Genomic DNA, 18052 nt, shown 5'->3' on the forward strand with positions numbered 1-18052 from the left:
ATTAAACAAATGTTCCACAGCGTAAAGAAATGTAACACATCTTAAACTAATATTCCACAACAAAGAGGGTGAGAGACACAGGAGGGCTGAAGGTCAGAGACCTTGGTTCTTCCTTAGCTCAGAGATTAACATGCCAACAAGCTATGCTCTGGAGTGTCTCTTTCCTAAGCCCCAGACAGTGCCTATGGTTGCTGGTATTAGATGATCAGGCTACCCCAACGATTATCCCAGGAGATTTGGACATGGGGAAAGAGGCATCAAGATTAACATGAGAAGCCAGTGGGCAGAGACTGGGAACCTCCCTACCCAGGCTATAGGTAAGGAACAGAGTAGCACCACATACCCATGACAAATGTGGGTAAAGGTAGGTTCTATGCAAATGACCTATAAAGGGCCCTGATGTTAAACTGATTGACACTTTTGAGCCTCTGAGCTGTCCCAGGTGTCTATCCAACATCCATTCTCAGAAGAACCTTTCTCTTACTAATAACTGTCCCTGTCTATCGATACCCATGTGTCCCTGGTCTAACTCCTCACTCAGAAATCTAAGTCTAGAAACCTTATCACGTGCCCTCTAGATTCAAACCTATGCCTATAACAAAGAGGCAGATGCTCTGCTACATCACAGAGAACATTCATTTTTGTTCCCAGTCTACTGTTGCCTGGCCAGGTCTGGTCTGACCTGGACTTGGCAGAACTATCTCATGCACTTGTGTTCAGTGGAAGGCCAGCTCCACAGCCTTGCCAACCATGGCTGCATGTGTGGGGCCTCACCGGGGACAATGGGTGATGTCATGTGCATCATCCTCCAGCAGGGAAGCCAGGCATGTCCAGGGCTAGGTGCAGAGCTCCCAGTCTCCTGTGTCTCAGGTTGGGACTGATCACTCCCACTTCCTGTTGGCATAGGAAGTCACAGGGCAGCCCAGTTTTGAGGACTTGGGAGAACAACTCCAACCCTCTCTGCAGGTGTAGACACACATTGGCCTGAGGACTAAGGCCATTTTTACATTCAACCTGCCACACTGATCTTTCCCAGGGTTATCCGAGAGCTGGCCCAGGCCTGTCCCCAGGATGACTTGAGCCTATAGGTCCTACCCAATCATGTGGCTTTCTCAATTGCCTCACAAGATGTTCTGTGAGATCCTGAACCCAGAAACTCACAGGCCAAGTACTTGAAGGACACTGTGTATACAAACATACACACACACACTAACACATGTTCACATCAATGTTCATGCTTAGACCCTCTGCCACCTGTCATCAGAAAGCTGTGAGTCTCCTGGGCCCCTTGTCTAACGGTGGTCAAACCTGGATGGACAGAACACAGGCAGCCTGCTCAGTCCTCTCAGGGCATCTCAGTGGGGTGAAAGTCTTATGGGTCTCCACCCCAGTTCTGACACTAGTAGTGGGTACCAAGTGATCCACTTTCCTTTTGGGTCTTGATGTTCCCTTCCAGAGAATGAAGCAAGAGAATGGGATACTCTCGGGCCCTTTGGAGGCCAGTGACCACACAAGCGGCTGCCTCTGGCCCCCACCTCTGGGAGACAGGCAGAAGCCTCTGAGCCGGGAAGGACAGAGAACCTACCAGAGGCGCAGCTCCCAAGCAGTGATTTCCAAGCCCCACACGAATAGCAAGGTTTTCACAGGATAATGTGTGAATGTGGGAGCGCAGAGGCAGAGGGGAGCCAGCAGCCCGCACAGCAGCCGTGGCAAGCCGGTGAGTACCCCCATTGTCCTTCTAGAAAGACCACCCAGGGAACATAATAGGAGAAGAGGTGGGGCTTTCTGGGGTCCCCCAGAGAGGGAGAGAGAAAGAGGTCATTGACGGGAACCCACCTGGCACTAAGATTTGGAAGGAAGATCTCAGGGCCACCCATTCCAGCTCAGGGCAATAAGAGACCCACTGAACAGTGAAGGGGGACAAAGGGGGGTATCTGTCTTCTCTCCTCAAACCCAGGGCGGGGGACCTCAGGGAAACAATCACCCTCCCAAGAAGTAGAGACTCCCTTTCTCCAGAAGCCAACTCGTTAGAAGTTTAACCTAGACAGGTGATTCCAAACCATGCATAGGTGTCCTGCCTGTCCCTTCTCTGAGGGGAGGAGAAGGACCTGACAAGGGTCACTGCTAGAAAACTCTTCTGGGCAAATACTATGTCATTTGCAGATGGGAAGCATTAGTCAGGGGAAAGAAGAGGCTGTCCCTGATGCCCAGCTGCAGTGGCAGGAGCACCGGAGCACAGCAGAAGGCCATGGGGTGGGAGAAAATGACAGAGAGCTGCTTCCCCATGGCATGTCTGCATCTGGTGGCATCACTTCTGGGACTGTGGGGCAGGCGGGGGCTGTCCTGGAAAAGCTGAGATTGGAGACAAGATGCCTGGTGCCACAGGGCCAGGCAAGTTCTTTCCTGGTCTGAGAAATGGCTGCAGACCCAGGATGTATATGTAGAAATCTTAGAAGCCTGAAACACCTCACCCCCACTACTGTACATATCACTTCTGTGATATGCGGGGAAACTGAGGCCCAAAGAGATCAAGCCATTTGCCCAAATTCACTCAGCTACTTCCTCTCACCAGATAATAACATGCGTTCTTACCAGCCTGAGCGCAGGATCTGTGACTTAACTACAAAGCAAAGATGTGTTAGCATACATTTCATCCCAGGATCCCCACCCCTTAGAGTCACTCCCTTCCAGCTGCCAACACCTCCCCAAAAAGCAGCTTCAACTGGGAAATAAGCAAAGCTGCTTTGGGACCTGGGTGGAAGAAGAGGCTGTCTAGAGACACTCCCAATATAAGTGCTGGCTGCCCAAGAGTGTCCCAGCTAGCGTGCTGGGGCAGCCCACCAATACAGGTCCCCCTGCCACTGAGGCTATTAACAGCTGAAGCCCAGGAGGAGTGAAAGCCTCCTCCATACCAGTCACGGGGCCAGACATTGCTAGGTGGTCATTATTCTCTTCTGGAGTGTTGATGGCTCTGTCTTGTTTTACGGTTTCAATCAAGCCTAAGGCAGTGTGCTCTGTGAGTGCTAGCTCTTTTGAATGTGGATATTGGTTCTTTGCTATAGGATGTGAATCAAATGTTGATTTCTATGATGCAAATAGGTATCTATTTCTAAGTAAAACTGCTTACATTATTTTTTAAAGATTCACAGCGATTATAGCAGAGTGACACTTTGGCAGTCCTGTGGCTTTTTCAGTCACTCTCGAGCTAAATAGCAGCAATTTAGTAGTTAGCAATTAGCCTGACTGGTCTTGTGTTGTGTCTTATCGGGCCTGGGGCTGCTCCTCTGCCCAGGGACAGCAGGTAAGAAGGGTGTTGGATGGCTCTCATCTTTTCCCGTGACTTTTCTTGCTCTCCCCCACCCTACACACAGTAGTGACATCTCCGAGGACAAAGAGGACAGGGACCATGCTGGGTGCTTTGTGAGTTGGTGTCACCCTCCCTGAGATAGGCGCTTCTCTAAAAGGGTGTCTCCACAGAGACTCACCCCATTGCAAGGATCTCTCTCCCGGGTATCTCTCTGCAAAAGAGCTCTTGCCCAACCTCGGAATCCACGGTCCAGTGAAAAGAAGCTGCATGGGGCTTTCTCCCAGCGGGTCCCTCAAGGAAGCCTCTCTGCCGTGGTAAAAGACAACCAAAGACATGTCCCCCACCCCCTTCCTGTGCAGTGTCAAATCTACTTCCAGCCCCACTGGCAACCCTGGGTGGAGGGTATAAAAGCCAGCCCACAGCTTCTCAGCCACCTGCCTTTGGCAAGTCCCCTGACACCCTTGGTGACATCACTCACTTCAGAGTCTGTTCTCTGTGACCAACACATTAGCCTTCAAGGTCCATGACTTGCCCTACTTACTTCTGCAAAATGGCCTGCATAACATCTCTGTCCCAGGGCTGCCCTAAAGACTGCAGGAGAGCTCTTTATAAACTGTTAAGGGCTTTGCATGAAGGGCTGTTATTACTACATCTCATTCAGCAGTTGATAATCAGCACGGTTGTCCTGGATGTCCTGAGTTTCCAGGCAGCTGTTCCCTTAAGGCAGGGTGGAGTGGCTTTCCTTCCTATGCATATATGTGTGGCGGGATCTGCTGGCTGATTGTTAGTAAGAAAGAGGGGAGCACTGAGGTAGAGTCACCTGGAATACCACAGATGGATTAGTCACTGACAGGGAAGGGAACGTGTGAATCTCGGGACCTGTGTCATGTATTCCTGCTTGGGTTTGCCACTTTACCCTGCCGAGGGTGCAAAGCCTATTTCTGTAGGTGTTTCTTTTCCTCTGAGGGTCACGGGGCTCTGTGTTTGATCGCGTTTCTCACCACCTGAGAGAGATGCTGTTAATGACGCAAGTGCTCCCTGCTGGGTGGTTAGAGCCCTGTGGGAGCCGAGAGTTCTTCTGACCCCAGAAAATGTCCCGGGTACACATATGACTGACTCATCATGGCCCTCAGACATGATCCTCACCTGTCCCCCGTGAAATGATAACTATGAAAGCAAGTGTGTCCTTTTAGCCTAAAATTCTACCTTTTCTGACTCAGGTGTTAAACTGTCCTTAGTACTTTTTAAATGTCCTTACTTAGGGAAGTGCTGCCATGGCAGGCTCACTCAGCCCCCTCTGGTTTTTAATTTGATCACCTGTGAGTATCGAAGGGTGTTGGATGGCTCTCATCTTTAATAATAATGGCTCATATATAAGTGAATGTGTGTGTGTGTGTGTGTGTGTGTGTGTGTGTGTGTGTGTGTGTTGTGTTTCTGGAGGATTGATGGTCAGGAGAAGCTAGATTATGCTTCAGGGACACATAGTTTAGTGTTTATGTATGTGTGTATGTGTATGTATATATGCGATGCGCATGTGTGTGAGTACATGTACAAGTGTGCACACACACGTAGAGGCCAGAGGACAACCTCGATGTCATTCCTCAGGTACCATCCACCTAGTTTTTTCAGACAGGGTCTCTTGCTAGCCTACAGCTAGCCAATTTGTCCAGACAGGTCAGCCATCAAGCCCTAGAGATCTGCATGGCTCTGTCTCCCCAGAATTGGGATTCTAAGGACTCCACCATGCCCAGCGTTTTTATGTCATGGCTTGCTATCCCCCATCCCCATCTTAGTGTCATAAGACAGCACAGAGTGGTCTCTTCCTCCTGCGTCATAGCCCTGAAGACATTACTCACTTGGGAATCCAGGCAGATAAAGTGGGCTCTGTCTGCAAGATGGCTAGTTACTATGACAATGAGGAAAGACCCTCCACAGTGCCCTGGACCGGTCACTATTTCCTTAGCTCAGAAGTTGTGAATTTGGTTTTAACCAAAACAAGTCGCATGAGCACACCAAACTTCAAGGCACCCAGAATATAATAGCTAGAACAAGTGGACAAATGACAGAGACTGCCCCTGGAGGCAGCAGTGAGGGACAGCTGCAGGCTGGGACACAGACAGACTTGGACTTGAATCCTTGCCCTCAAATTCACCAGCGGAGTTACCTTAAGCATGTCCCTTCTCTGCGGGAAGCCTCAGTCATCACACCAAGATGATAAACTGTGAAAATTATCGGGTCACTGAGGAAGTGAGAAGCAATGTATCAGAAGCATCCAGAGACAATCGTGTCCTCAAGAAATGGTTAGCACATGCTGTTAGTCCCATAACCTGGGGCAGGGTGGAGGAGGAGGGGGGGGCCTTGTGAACAGTTCAGAAAGTTTCAAATGTCAATAATGATGTAGACTGGATAACAACACTGCTTTGAAACAAGCATACCACAGCCCTTTGCCAGTTTCTCAGAATATTCTGGTCCATTTTGACTTCTGGTCCTCTCTGTCAACCTCTGAGATGAGGTGAGCAGATGTGCTAGCTATATCAAACACCTGGGGTGATCTGCATATAAAGAGAACAGGTTTGTTTCTGGCTCAGTCCATGTTCAGTTGCCCCTGTGTTTTGAGCCTATGGGAAGGTAGGGCATGATAGCCAGAGTGTGTGGCTAGTAAGCCAAGAAGAAGCCAAGATCCCAAACCCCCTTCAAGGACATGCCCCGACCCCCGGGACCAAAGGACCCTCCACCAGCCTCTGTCCCTTGCATGCTCACTGTGGCTCATGTGCCTGACCTTTTGGTCTCAAGCTGGTTCTGGAAAGTTGTGGGATCTTTAAGAGACAGAATCTCTCTGGAGAAAGTGGCTTGTTGGGGCGAGGGCTTGAGGTCAGCAGCCTGGCCCTGCTTCCTGCCCACTTGATACTTCCTCACTACAGGAGTACTGCAACCAGACACCTCACCCTCCTGCCACCATGCCTTCCCCAACATGACGGACAGTGTTCCCTTGAACTCTAAGCCTAAATAAACCCGCTTGCTTTAACATGTTTACTTTTCAGTATTTAGTCACAGAAACAAGAAATTTAAGTAATACAAGGTTCTGTCACCTGCCAGTCATATCATCCTGGGGACCAAGTCTGTCTAACCTGCAGGCTTTTGAGGGACATTCAAAACCCAAGTGCTAGCCACAGTCACCACAGCCATCTTTACCGTCTTTGTACAGAAATATTTGGTAGCTTGATGTATTTTCCTTTTTACTCCAAACCACAGAAATTAATGTAAATGTCATTTAAAGCATCAAGTAAATTCCAGTGACCATTTACTATGGTCCAGGCAGTGTTCTGACACTGAAGTTGGAAAACTCCAGCCCACCGATTGGATCCAGCCCATCTGTTCATGTCAATAAAGCTTTATTGAAACACAGCCCCACCTATTTATGCATCCATTGCCTGCGTCTGGTTCACACTACAGCAGAGGCATCTCCTACTGGGAACAGAAACTACTTGACCAAAGCCCAAAATCTTACTAGCTGAGTGTCTGCAGGGAATTCACTTATATATGAGTGTTTGCTGGTGCTGTCCTATGCAGTGTTTGTGTCTGCTAAGCATCATTTCAGTGTGAGGGTCTGGAAACTGGAGCCCCAACTGAGTCCCATCATGTGGGAAGTAATAGCACTATTCCTAGACACTTGCTCCTGATATCACATGTTGGCCACCCAGCTTTTGCTGGAAGAATTCCTTGAAGTCCTTGAAGATGTCAAGTGACTTCTGCCACTCTTTGTGTGGGATTGTTGTTTAACAACACTATTTACCTGAAACATGTTCTTTTTTTTGCATGTGTGTGCATACATACATATCTGTATGTCTGTGTGCACATGTATGTACATGTTTATGCATGTGCATCTGTGTGCATGCATGTGTATGCACATATGTGTGTGCATGTATGTAAGTTCACGCATGTGCATGTGTGTGGAGGCCAGAGGTTCACTCTGGGTGTCACTCCACCTTGGAGGTAGAATAGACAACTACCTTGTTTTCTGAGAAGGAGTCTCTCATTGGTCTGGAGATCACCAAGTAGGCTGGGCTAGCAGACCAGAGAACCCCAAGGATCCAAATGATTCTGTCTCCCCAGCATTGGGATTACAAGTGTGTGCCCCCATACTTAGCTTTTTATATGGGTTTCTGGGATTCGGACTCCAGTAGGTCCTCATGTGTGTGCAGCAAGCATTTACCAACTGAGCTGTCTCCTCAACCCACGAAACATTTTATTAATCGCCTACAGTGGACAGAAAATGCTCGTGCCAGCAGATGTTACCCTGTGCTTCCTCTGCTGTTCCCTTGGAGGTACTCCAGCCACTGGAACCTGCTTCCCTCTTTGTGGGGACTCAGCTATGCCTCTCGAAGGCAGTCCCAGCAGGACACCACACTTTATAGTCACCAGTGTGGACCAGGCCCATCATGGAGCAAATGGTCCAGAGGACACACATGTGGCAAGCCCCACCCGCCAGGATAAAGATGCACATCCACTGAGGTCCCCCACAGACCCCCGGGGAATGGGCTGTGTCAAGGGCCCGCTGCTCTAGAAGCACAGACGCATTTGTGTTTCCCACAGTACTAGAATTTACTGACTAACAATAAATTTACAGTTTCATTTGCTGCAATTTGCCATAGCTAGCTGTTGAAAAACTCAGGTGCTTTGATTCTGATACTAAGAATTAGTGTTAACTCTCAGGTCACACGTTATACACCTCATTCTGTGTGTGTGTGTGTGTGTGTGCGTGTGTGTGTGTGTGTGTGTGTGTGTGTGTGTGTGTGTGTGAGAGAGAGAGAGAGAGAGAGAGAGAGAGAGAGAGAGAGAGAGAGAGAGATTTACAGGCTACAGAGTGTACAAAAGGACAGAGAGGCCACAGCACAGTTTAAGAAAGTCTTACCAGAGGCAGCAAGCTATTAGAGACACAAAAGTTCGCTGCATTGGTTGGATAAGATATTAAGGACTGGGGGGTGCTGCAGAGACACGGGACCATGCAGGAGAAGTGCAGGGCTGCTGCAGACAAAGAGACAGACTGGCAGTAGTTTCAGGAGGCTGTATCAAGCAGTGGAGACAGAGCTAAGCTGAAGCCCCACAATCTGCCTGTTGGTTCCGTGACACACACATTGGGTGGTCCGATGCCAGGTCAATGGGGCCGTCACCACTGCAGTGCTGGTATCTTCTTTATAGGGTCCAGGTGGTACTTTTCATCCACAGGAGTAAATTGTTTGTGCCTCGTGGGCGGCACTGGGCAGGAGGTGGTTACCTACATGGACAGTGAGACAGAGTCATCTTGTCCCATTATTTGAATGAGAGCATCCAAACACTGCCTTTCAAATGGAGTCACCCAGGGCAGGGCAGAGCCAAAAGCCACTCTTTTACACAATATGAAGTAACTTAGAGCATAGCACAGCCTGATCCTCCACAAGCTGTGCAGTCTGCGAGCGGCAATGTCTCATGAACACAAACTGCAGTCCTCAAAGAGTGGGTAAATACATATTCATGCACTGAATATATAAGGTTTAACAACAAACTTCAAGTGAAGAGGTTGGAATGATTCCCTGTGTATGGTGATATTTTATTTTGTACTAAAATGTTATTTGTATGTTAATAAATAAAGTTGCCCAGGGGTCAGAGCTATTAGCAAGCCATAGGAAAGCCGGGCGGTGGTGGTGTACGCTTGCAATCCCAGCACTTGGTAGGCAGAGCTAGGTAGATCTCTGTGTGTTCAGAGATACAGCCAGCATTGGAGACACACGCCTTTAATCTCAATACCAACCATAGAAGACCTGGAGGTCTATAGAGACAGGCAGTGACAAGGCGGTCGTGTGGTTGGGTTTACAACCAATGAGAAGGCAGAACCGAAAGTTTTAGCTCTTAGCTCTGACCTCTTGGCTTTCTTCTTTGCATTGGTTCTGTGTTTCTTATTTAATAAGATGGTTGGTTACATCTACACCTGTGTAAATCACGGCCTTTACCAGGCCTATAATGAAGCAGGGTCTAATGCCCTTACCACTACTCTTTTGGTCAGGAAACTGAGGCAGGAGGAAGTGACCATCGTGCCCTTTGTCTCATAGCAGCTACATGGACCAGGGTTCAAATCTTGTCTTCTGTCACAGAGCTGTGACTTGGACTGCTGGGTTCTTCACCATGTGTGAAAGCCAGCAAGGAGGATGACTGTTTTAATGTCACATCATCCACTAAATTAGTAACTGCAGCACCCTGGGAAGCTGCTACCTGATGTCAGCATTCCCTAGAGTGTTTTCCCAGGCCAGCCACACCTCAGGTTTCCACAATTCGTGTTTATCTTGGCCATAATAGTGGTTATTCCTTGGGTAGTCAAGGGGAGCAGGATGTGTTGCCCCGGGGTAATTATGTACCCACAGTCAACAGATGTAGCCTAGAGGAAGGAAGAGAGGGGTACATCCAGTCTGGTCCTTATCTCTCTGTGAGTAAAACGGTACTTCAGCTAAGCTCCCCTTCCCACAGTGGTGTGTTCTTGAGCAGTCCCTCACCCTCTCTGGGGAAAGGAGGATGTTTAAATACATCTCAAAGGTTCCACTTGGGCTGGAGATATGGCTCAGCAGTAGCGGGCTTGCCTCACCTGTAGGCTGGATTCCATGCCCGGCATTGAAAATAAAAAGTTCCTTCCATGTAATGTAGGAGAAATCAAGATCAGAGTCAAGAGTCAAAAAAGCCTAAGATTCAAGTTTAAAAAAAAAAAAAAAAAAAAAAAAGCCACGGCTTTCACAGGAGCCTAATTCCCTCTGTGAGTCTCTTCTCTTTCCCCCCAGCTCTAGTCGGGAACTGGGGCTCTTCTATCTCCGGGCCTCAGTAAGCAAGAGCAGGGAGCTGCGCCATTTATCAAATGTGTAACCACCACCACTGCCTTGTTATCTCCTGAGCCTTCATCCCCCAGGCTCTCTGAACACGATGTCCACACCTCCTGCCAGCAATGGCGTGTTTGTCGTCATCCCGCCCAGCAACGCCAGCGGCCTCCGCCCACCTCCAGCCATTCTGCCCACCTCCATGTGCCAACCTCCAGGGATCGTGCAATTCGAAGAGTCACCGCTGGGGGCGCAGGCGCCCAGGGCCACCCAGCCGCCTGACCTTAGACCAATAGAGACCTTCTTGACTGGAGAACCCAAGGCTTTAGGGGTAAGAGAAGCTCCCCCACATGACCTGAGACAAAACTGCTGGGCAGGTAGTGAGCCTCAGGCTCAACGGGAGGTAGGGGGTTGGGGGAGGACCACAACACACAGACGGGATAAATGTGAGAATTCATTTGTGCGCCAGGCAGACAAGGATTCCTTTCCCCCTTGGAGCTCACCAGATAAACAGTAAACAAATGACCAGAACTCCATCGAGGAGTAAGAATGATGGATGCGGGACCGCAACACTAGCAAAGACAGAAAGATCTCTCTGGGGAGATGACAATGAAGCTAAATCCTAGGTGTTAAAGCCAACCCAGCAAGAGCTGGATGGGTGGAAGGATGTGTGAAGGCTAGGATTGCCTAGACTGAAGAGCAGCAAATGCAAAGGCCCTGAGGTGGGAACGGGTGTGGGTTGTTGAAGGAAGATATAGAATACTGACTGACATAGCTGGAATGTAATGAACGAAGGAAGACCTGACGGGGAATGAGAATGAAATGTTGGCAAGAGCCAACTCCTGTAGAGCTGACAGTCCGTGAAGGGTAGCTTCCAAGCCCTTCTTGTTGGTTATGCCGGCGCTGCCCCTTGTGGCTGGTCACCGCCCGCGACGGCCATGCCGGCGGCGAAGGAGCGTGCTGATTAAAAGAATCATAGCCATGGTTACCTTTTTAGAGCTTTATTGGGGGGGAGGGGAGACAGAGAAAGACAGAGAGAGAGAGAGAGAAGGGGGGAGAGGGAGAGAGGGGGACCGACGGGGGGAAGGAGCGGAAAGGAGAGGGGACAGAGAGAGAGAGCCCACAGAGGGCTCAACCGCTTTTTTAGGCTTGGAAGCCGGCGAAGGCTGATGACGTAATTAAAGGACGTAAATAAGGACCAAATCCTAACACTTCTCTAATCTCAAACGGCCTTAGATAGTGGTCTCTAAGAAGGAATAAAATATAGGTAATAGGTGGATAAATGGATAAGACAGATGCTAGATGATGAAAGAAGGATGATAGGTGAATATAATTAAGAGGGTAATATAGATGGGTGGATGATACATAAATATGTTTGGTAGATGAGAGATGGTAGGATGGATAAATAAGACAGGATAAATATATAGGTCAGACTAATATATGATAGAATAGATAATATATAATAGGTGATGATTGATAGATATGATAGATGATAGATTAAAAAGTGAGTGATGGGGCCTGAGAGATGTCTCAGCAGTTAAGAGCACTGGCTGCTCTTCCAGAGGTCCTGAGTTCATTTCCCAGCAGCCACATGGTGGCTCACAACAATCTATAATAGGATCTGATACCCTCTTCTGGCATGCAGGTATAAGTGCAGAGCACTTGTACATAAAATATAAATAATTTTTTTAAAGGTGATGGATAAATAGGCATGTGAGTTGCTAAAAACAAAAGCTTCAAATTCGATTGAGGTTTTTTAGTGTACAACATAAAGTGAGTTTCATAATGATGTGTTTATACTTGTGCATCATTGTCCTTTGCTCATAATCATAACAGAGTTTATTTGGGCCAGAACTCATGAAACCAGGCAGCCCTCAGAACCAAAAGAGGTTCAAGCCCCACCCAACAGAATGAGCAGTGAACTCTCACAGGCCAACATATGTAACATATCTAACTCAAACCTGCTGGAATGCAGAACTCCATCCTAAAAGCTGTATCAGGGTTAGTGGTGTGTAAGGTGACTAGGGATAGCAAATTAAAATAAGTTATTGGCCAGGCGATGGTGGCACACATCTTTAATCCCAGCACTCGGGAGACAGAGGCGGGCGGATCTCTGTGAGTTCAAGGCCAGCCTGGTCTACAGAGAGAGTTCCAGGACAGCCAAGGCTACACAGAGAAACCCTGTCTCCAAAAACAAAACAAAAGACATTCTAAAATAAGATATTGCTTCTAGAACCCTGAAACCGCTTGATAACTACAGCCCCACTCACAAATTATGCATTGGCCTGGAGCTGCTGGTGGGCTGAGGAGAGCTTGTTCTATCTTGATTTAATGCTCTGGCCTCAGCTTACGGAAATCGGAGATGACTCCCAGTAGCTGTGGGAAGCCAGACCTATGGAGGTTGGCCGCTCTCCTGAGAGGCCCGCAGGGGGCGCTGTGGAGCTCGGTGGCCTGATCCCTCGCTGCCTCCCACAGACGGTGCAGATCCTGATCGGCCTCATCCACCTTGGCTTCGGCAGCGTCCTGCTCATGGTTCGCCGAGGCCACCTGGGGATGCTCTTCATTGAAGGTGGCGTCCCCTTCTGGGGAGGAGCTTGCGTGAGTGCGGGGGTTGTCGTCCTACGCTGGGGCGTGGTCCTGCCCAGATCACCTTGCCCTGCCCCACTCCCAACATTTTCCTAGCCTTTGCCCATCCTAGGTCAGGATATAACTCTCCTCCCAGACTAACCTGGGCGTAGTAGTTATCACTCACCCCTAACCTTCATCGTAAACCTCAGCCTGGTTCACTCCCAGGAAACAGCCAGAAACTGTGAGGAGCAAGCAGGCCAGAGTCCTAATCACACCCGGGCTACCTTCATCCTAACCCTGCATCCACACCCCACCAGCAAAAACCCCTCACTTCCCTCTGTGGGTCCCAGCCCTGACTGGGCTGATCTCTAGGGCTTCTCCCTGCCCTGCGTCCATTCCTCTGGCCATACCCCACTGGAAAACCAAATCAGGGCTTCCTTGTCTGCCCCTAGGTGCCAAAGAGAAGGAGTTTGCAAGGTGGTACTGCTGTCTGTGGCACTACCAAAAGTGCCAGTGCTCTGGTGGTGGGTAGCCTCCAGCTACCTCCAGGAAGTGCAGGCTTTGGGGTCAGCTTAATGGGGTCTACACTGAAGCCCCACTGTGTATGATGGTGGAGTCCCTTCTGTGTATCCCAGACTGTCTTGGCTAGAGCTCAGAGAGGCCACCACTGCTGAAACTCCACAGCTAGAGCTGAACGGCTGGGAACAAACTTTATGTCCTGGCTCTAATGGTCCGTAGTGGGCCCAAGCTGGAGGAAAATGCTGGCAAGCAGGAGTCTAAGAAGGCACTGTCTCAGGAAGAAACAAAGGTAGCATTCTTCTCTGAGCTCCCCCCTGCTTCAAATTCTCTCGCAAACTGTGCCCCGTGCACATGGCAGGAGGGGAAAACAAATCAGAGCATGCTTGTCAGGCTCAGGAGACAGCAGGGTCCTGAGGCCTGGGCAGGCCACGTGAAGCTCGGTATTCAGTCTTTATCTTAGAACTTCACAGGGCTCGGGAGATCGATCGCTCAGCGTGCAAAGCCCTCGCGTGGCGAGAATGAGGGCTTGAGTCCTGTCTCCATCGTCCTTGTCAACAGCCAACCTGGGCTTGTAATCCCAGGGCTGGAGAGATGCGGACAGGCAGCTCTCCCTGGGCGTCACTGGTCAGCCCCAAGTCCAGGTAAGAGCGTCTCAAAGAACAAAGCAGGAGCTCCTGAGGAGGATTGACACCCAAGGCTGACCTTGGCCCACAGGTGTGAGTACACACACACACACACACACACACACACACACACGCACGCACGCACACGCATGCATGCACATGCACGCACATGCACACATGCCCTCACATCTGGGGCTGCTGCCCAACTGAATATCAGCCCCGTGAGAGAAGGATATTATTCATTTTATCCAGTTCTATCATGTTTTTGACACCCAACTGCTACTTGGTAAATATTTGATGAGTGACTATTTGAATGTGCATGTCCTATGAGGCTTTAGTAATATGATCTCAATGAAAACGGATACCTTGTAAACTATGGCTTGAGGTCTCAAGACACAGGCCTCTTTTTTGTTGTTGTTTGTTTGAGGCAGAGTCTCTATTTGTAGCTCTGGCTGTCCTAGAATTCATTATGTAGACCAGGCAGGCCTTGAACTCACAGAGATTTGCTTGCCTCTGCCTCCCAATGCTGAGATTAAAGGCACGAGCCACATGCCAGAGGACAAAGGCCTCTTACAGAACCACTAAGACGCCCTTAGAAATATACCCGAGATGCCTGGCCAGAATGCAGACAAGAAAGTTTATGGTTCTCTGCCTGTACCTTTGTCTTCTTGTCGGAACCTAGGCATGATGTGCCCTGGTCAGTGTCCCAGCCAAAACCTCATTGGGCCCTCTCTTCCCCACACAGTTCATTATCTCTGGGTCCCTCTCGGTAGCAGCTGAAAAAAACCACACCAGTTGCCTGGTAAGTCTGAATGGAGACAGAGAATCAGGGGTGGGGATGGGGCCCACTCACCTGGGTTGCACCCAGGACCTGGCCCCCATCTGCCCACTCATTTGGCCCATTCAACAAGCATTTGGTGGGGATTTTCTAAGTGTCTGTGGAAGGAATTTAGACATCCAAATACAGAAGGAAGAGATGGGACATTTGTAAAATGCCACCGGAGGTGGTAAGGGTCTAGAGATGCAGCCCTCACAGACATTCAGAGGAAGCCCATGCAGGAAGGGTCCCCTGAGGAATAGCCACTAAGCTGTCTCAGTGGGTGGGCCTAGCCTGGGGGAGGGGAAGTGCAGCAGTGGGGGGGGGGGGGGGGACCGGGGCAGGTACCTGCTGCAAACCTGGCCCAGGAAAGCCACGAAGAGGGTCAAGTCCCCTCCCCAGCAGCTCCCAAGAGGATGAAGAAGCAAAAGGAGGCATCGGGTCCTCTTCCTGGGGTCCCAGGGAAAGAGAAGAAAAAGAAGAGTGAGAAAAGAAAACCCAGCCACGTGCAGGGCTCGTGGCCCCAACCCCAGGGCCGTGGGAGGGAGGGTGTGGGAGGCTGGGCACAGTCAGCGGGCGCCTCTGGTCCTTTCTGCTCTTTGCCTCTTCTTGGTGCCTGTCCCTCCCACAGGTGAGGAGCAGCCTAGGGACCAACATCCTCAGTGCCATGGCAGCCTTCGCTGGGACAGCCGTTCTTCTCATGGACTTCGGTGTCACTAACTGGGTGCGTTGGCAGGTGTCCCGAGGGGTACTAAACCTGGAAAGATAAGGGCTGCAGGCAGGACTAGGGAAGACCCAGTCGTCCGCAGCCCTGGGCTACTTCCAGAGCCCGCTGCTCCAATAGAGCTCACGCGTGTACTGACACCGTGGCCCTACCCCAAGATCGGGTGTGGGGGGAAGGGAGATGAAGCCTGGTGGAGTGGAAGGAGCGGGCCGGGGCTGGAGTCAGGAAGGCCGGATCCAGGCATACCTCTGCCTCTTGCCTGGGCAAGTTATTCTCGGTCCAGAGCGTCCCTTCGCTTTTAAACTCTGGGTTTGACTTGACTGTGGTTTGGGTCCCCAGGATGTGGGCAGGGGCTACCTTGCTGTGTTGACCATCTTCACCATCCTGGAGTTCTTCATCGCTGTCATCGCCACCCACTTTGGGTGCCAAGCCACCCGCGCCCACACTAACGCAGTGAGTACTCCCACATCCTGTCCAGAGCCCCCGAGGAATGCCTGTAGTCTGGGAAGAGACTGAGCCTCCAGGCCCTCCCACTTCCCCTTCCGGGCTGAGCTGTGATGAGCTTCCAATAAGATGCTAGGGGACCCAAAGTTGTGAAATGGGACTATTCACCCCATGGCCACAGGGGGCGCCAGCCGTAGCGGCAGAGCTGAGACCTTTCCAGAATTGGAGGACTGGGTTGGGGTGGTTGAGGGGCGCACCTCGCACAGAGGTGTCCACAGACTGTGAACAGGTGGGCACATCAGATAAGACAGAATGGCTCGGTAGAAGTTAAATTCATTTTTCATGGGGGAGGGGGGGACGGGGGGTGCAAAAATAGGGTGGGAAGAGGGGGTACTGATAGCACAAAGGCTTGTCTGAGCATGAAAAGGCAGCCATTGGCTAGTGGATGCCATTTAAAGTTGGAACGAGGCGGGGGAGGTGGGGGGAGGTGTGAGATGAGCTGGATTCAAGCACAGTGAGGGGCTAATAGTGTGGAAGCAAGCAGCTGGGGACCACAGCTGCTACGGTTCAGGCAAGAGCTATAGAGCCCCGAACTCAGAGGGGCTGTCCAGAGAGGAAACATCAGCTCACTAGCCCCTAGAGAAATGAGGTTTGTCTACTTCGCTCACTGCGGTGTGTCCAAGCCCTGGATCATAACTAACCCTAGAAAAGGATGTTTTCTGAAATGTTAGTTAAAGGATGCTTTTTTTGTGAATGAGCATTCGGTACTAAGGCGCTGTTCTCAGAGTGCCCACAGGAGGGCACTGTTGCAACACTCCCGCAGAGACACCCAGGATTACGGTTTTCTGTTTCTTTGCAGTCTGTGATTTTCCTACCCAACGCCTTCGGCACAGATTTCAACATCCCCAGCCCGGCAGTCTCTCCACCCCCTGCCTATGACAATGTGGCGTATATGCCCAAGGAGTCATCAGAGTAGAAGATCGCAGCTCCTCTTCTCCAGGTTGGAGTCCAGGCTTCCCACTCTACCCAGCATCTCTCCACCTTCACCTTGTTCGTTCTGAGGCAGCCCTTCCCCACCCAGGCCCTCCAAGTCACGTGCAGTGTGTCACCGAGTGGTGTGTTCCTTCAGTTTCCTGTTTCCTCCAGTAGTGTCTTCCTAAAAAAGACATAGGACTGATGTCCAGGGCACCACCCCACTCCGAGTCCTGTCACCCGACATAGATGTCCCCTGGGCTCCTCTGCACTGTCCTCTGCTCATCGTGGGAAATCTTGGCATCACGGAGGTTTCACGGGTTTGCATTCTAGAAGGTCATTAAGCACGGAGAACTCAGAATGTTCCAGAATAGACTGGCATTTCAGAGGCTCTGGCCCTACCACAGAACAAGGCAGTGGGCCTGACCTCCAGGCTCCTGGTCCCCAAGACCAGTTCTGTTCGTTGTCACTTGCTGTTACATCTTTGGGTTTTCATTTTCCCACCTGGAAACTGAAGTGCTAAACTACACAACCACAAGGCCGATCCAGCACCCCTGGGGTCCTTGGGTCTAAGTCAGGTATTGCCCCCACTCCCTCCCGAAACCTCCTTTTTTAATAGGACATTGGTATTGACTCTGGCCCTTCCCACATACTAGGACAGGAGGATACAGAGGAGACTGACTGACTCTTGCACCCAGGTCATCATCAACAGATGACCCTCCTGAATCCATACCCCACCCCTGCCTGAAAAGCAAGGGTGTCCCTGAGAGTTACCATGGGAACAGGGCTGGGTCCCAACAGGAAGAAGACACCTTCAGCCCAGTGTTCGTAGGCCCTGACATATGGCTTGTTCCATCCATACTGTGGAGAAAAATAAACAGCGTGGCTTGGATTTTGAGTTGGTCTCAATGTGGTGGCTTTTGCTTTTAAAGCTTAAGGTCTTCTGAGGGCCGTTCATGGTTAATCAGAGGTTTGGGTAAGTATCCCACTAAGAGCGGGCAGAAGGTAACTTCTTGCAGCCAGGGACGTCTCCATGCCTTGACTTCGATGATGAGCTTGTGGGTAATGTGTACACGAGCACTTGTGCATATGAAAATGAACTAAAGTGCAGGCAGGGGACATGGCTCAGTGGACAGGACCTGAGTCTGGATGTTCATCATGAACGTAAGAAGCTGGGCACAGTGGCATGTGTCCGTAATCCCAGCACTGGGGTGGCAAAGACAGGGAGAACCCTGGGGCTTG

General features: G+C 50.4%; 1 protein-coding gene across 3 annotated transcripts; it reads left to right on the plus strand.

The window, feature by feature from the left end:
• Positions 1 to 1658: 1658 nt before the first annotated feature.
• Positions 1659 to 17708, plus strand: Ms4a15 (membrane spanning 4-domains A15). Of its 3 annotated transcripts, none has more exons than XM_059248379.1 (7): positions 1659 to 1717; positions 10222 to 10474; positions 12619 to 12741; positions 14599 to 14655; positions 15302 to 15394; positions 15734 to 15847; positions 16698 to 17708. In XM_059248379.1, the coding sequence occupies exons 1-7, from the start codon at positions 1659 to 1661 to the stop codon at positions 16812 to 16814; spliced, it is 816 nt and encodes a 271-aa protein (XP_059104362.1). In that variant the 3' UTR covers positions 16815 to 17708. The 3 variants fall into 3 exon arrangements, with proteins under 3 accessions (XP_059104362.1, XP_059104368.1, XP_059104373.1); XM_059248385.1 differs by having other exon boundaries at positions 10300 to 10474; XM_059248390.1 differs by lacking the exons at positions 1659 to 1717; positions 12619 to 12741 and having other exon boundaries at positions 10250 to 10474.
• The last annotated feature ends 344 nt before the right edge of the window (positions 17709 to 18052 follow it).

This window comes from Peromyscus eremicus, chromosome 1 (assembly GCF_949786415.1).
Source record: "Peromyscus eremicus chromosome 1, PerEre_H2_v1, whole genome shotgun sequence".
NCBI classification, from domain to species: domain Eukaryota; kingdom Metazoa; phylum Chordata; class Mammalia; order Rodentia; family Cricetidae; genus Peromyscus; species Peromyscus eremicus.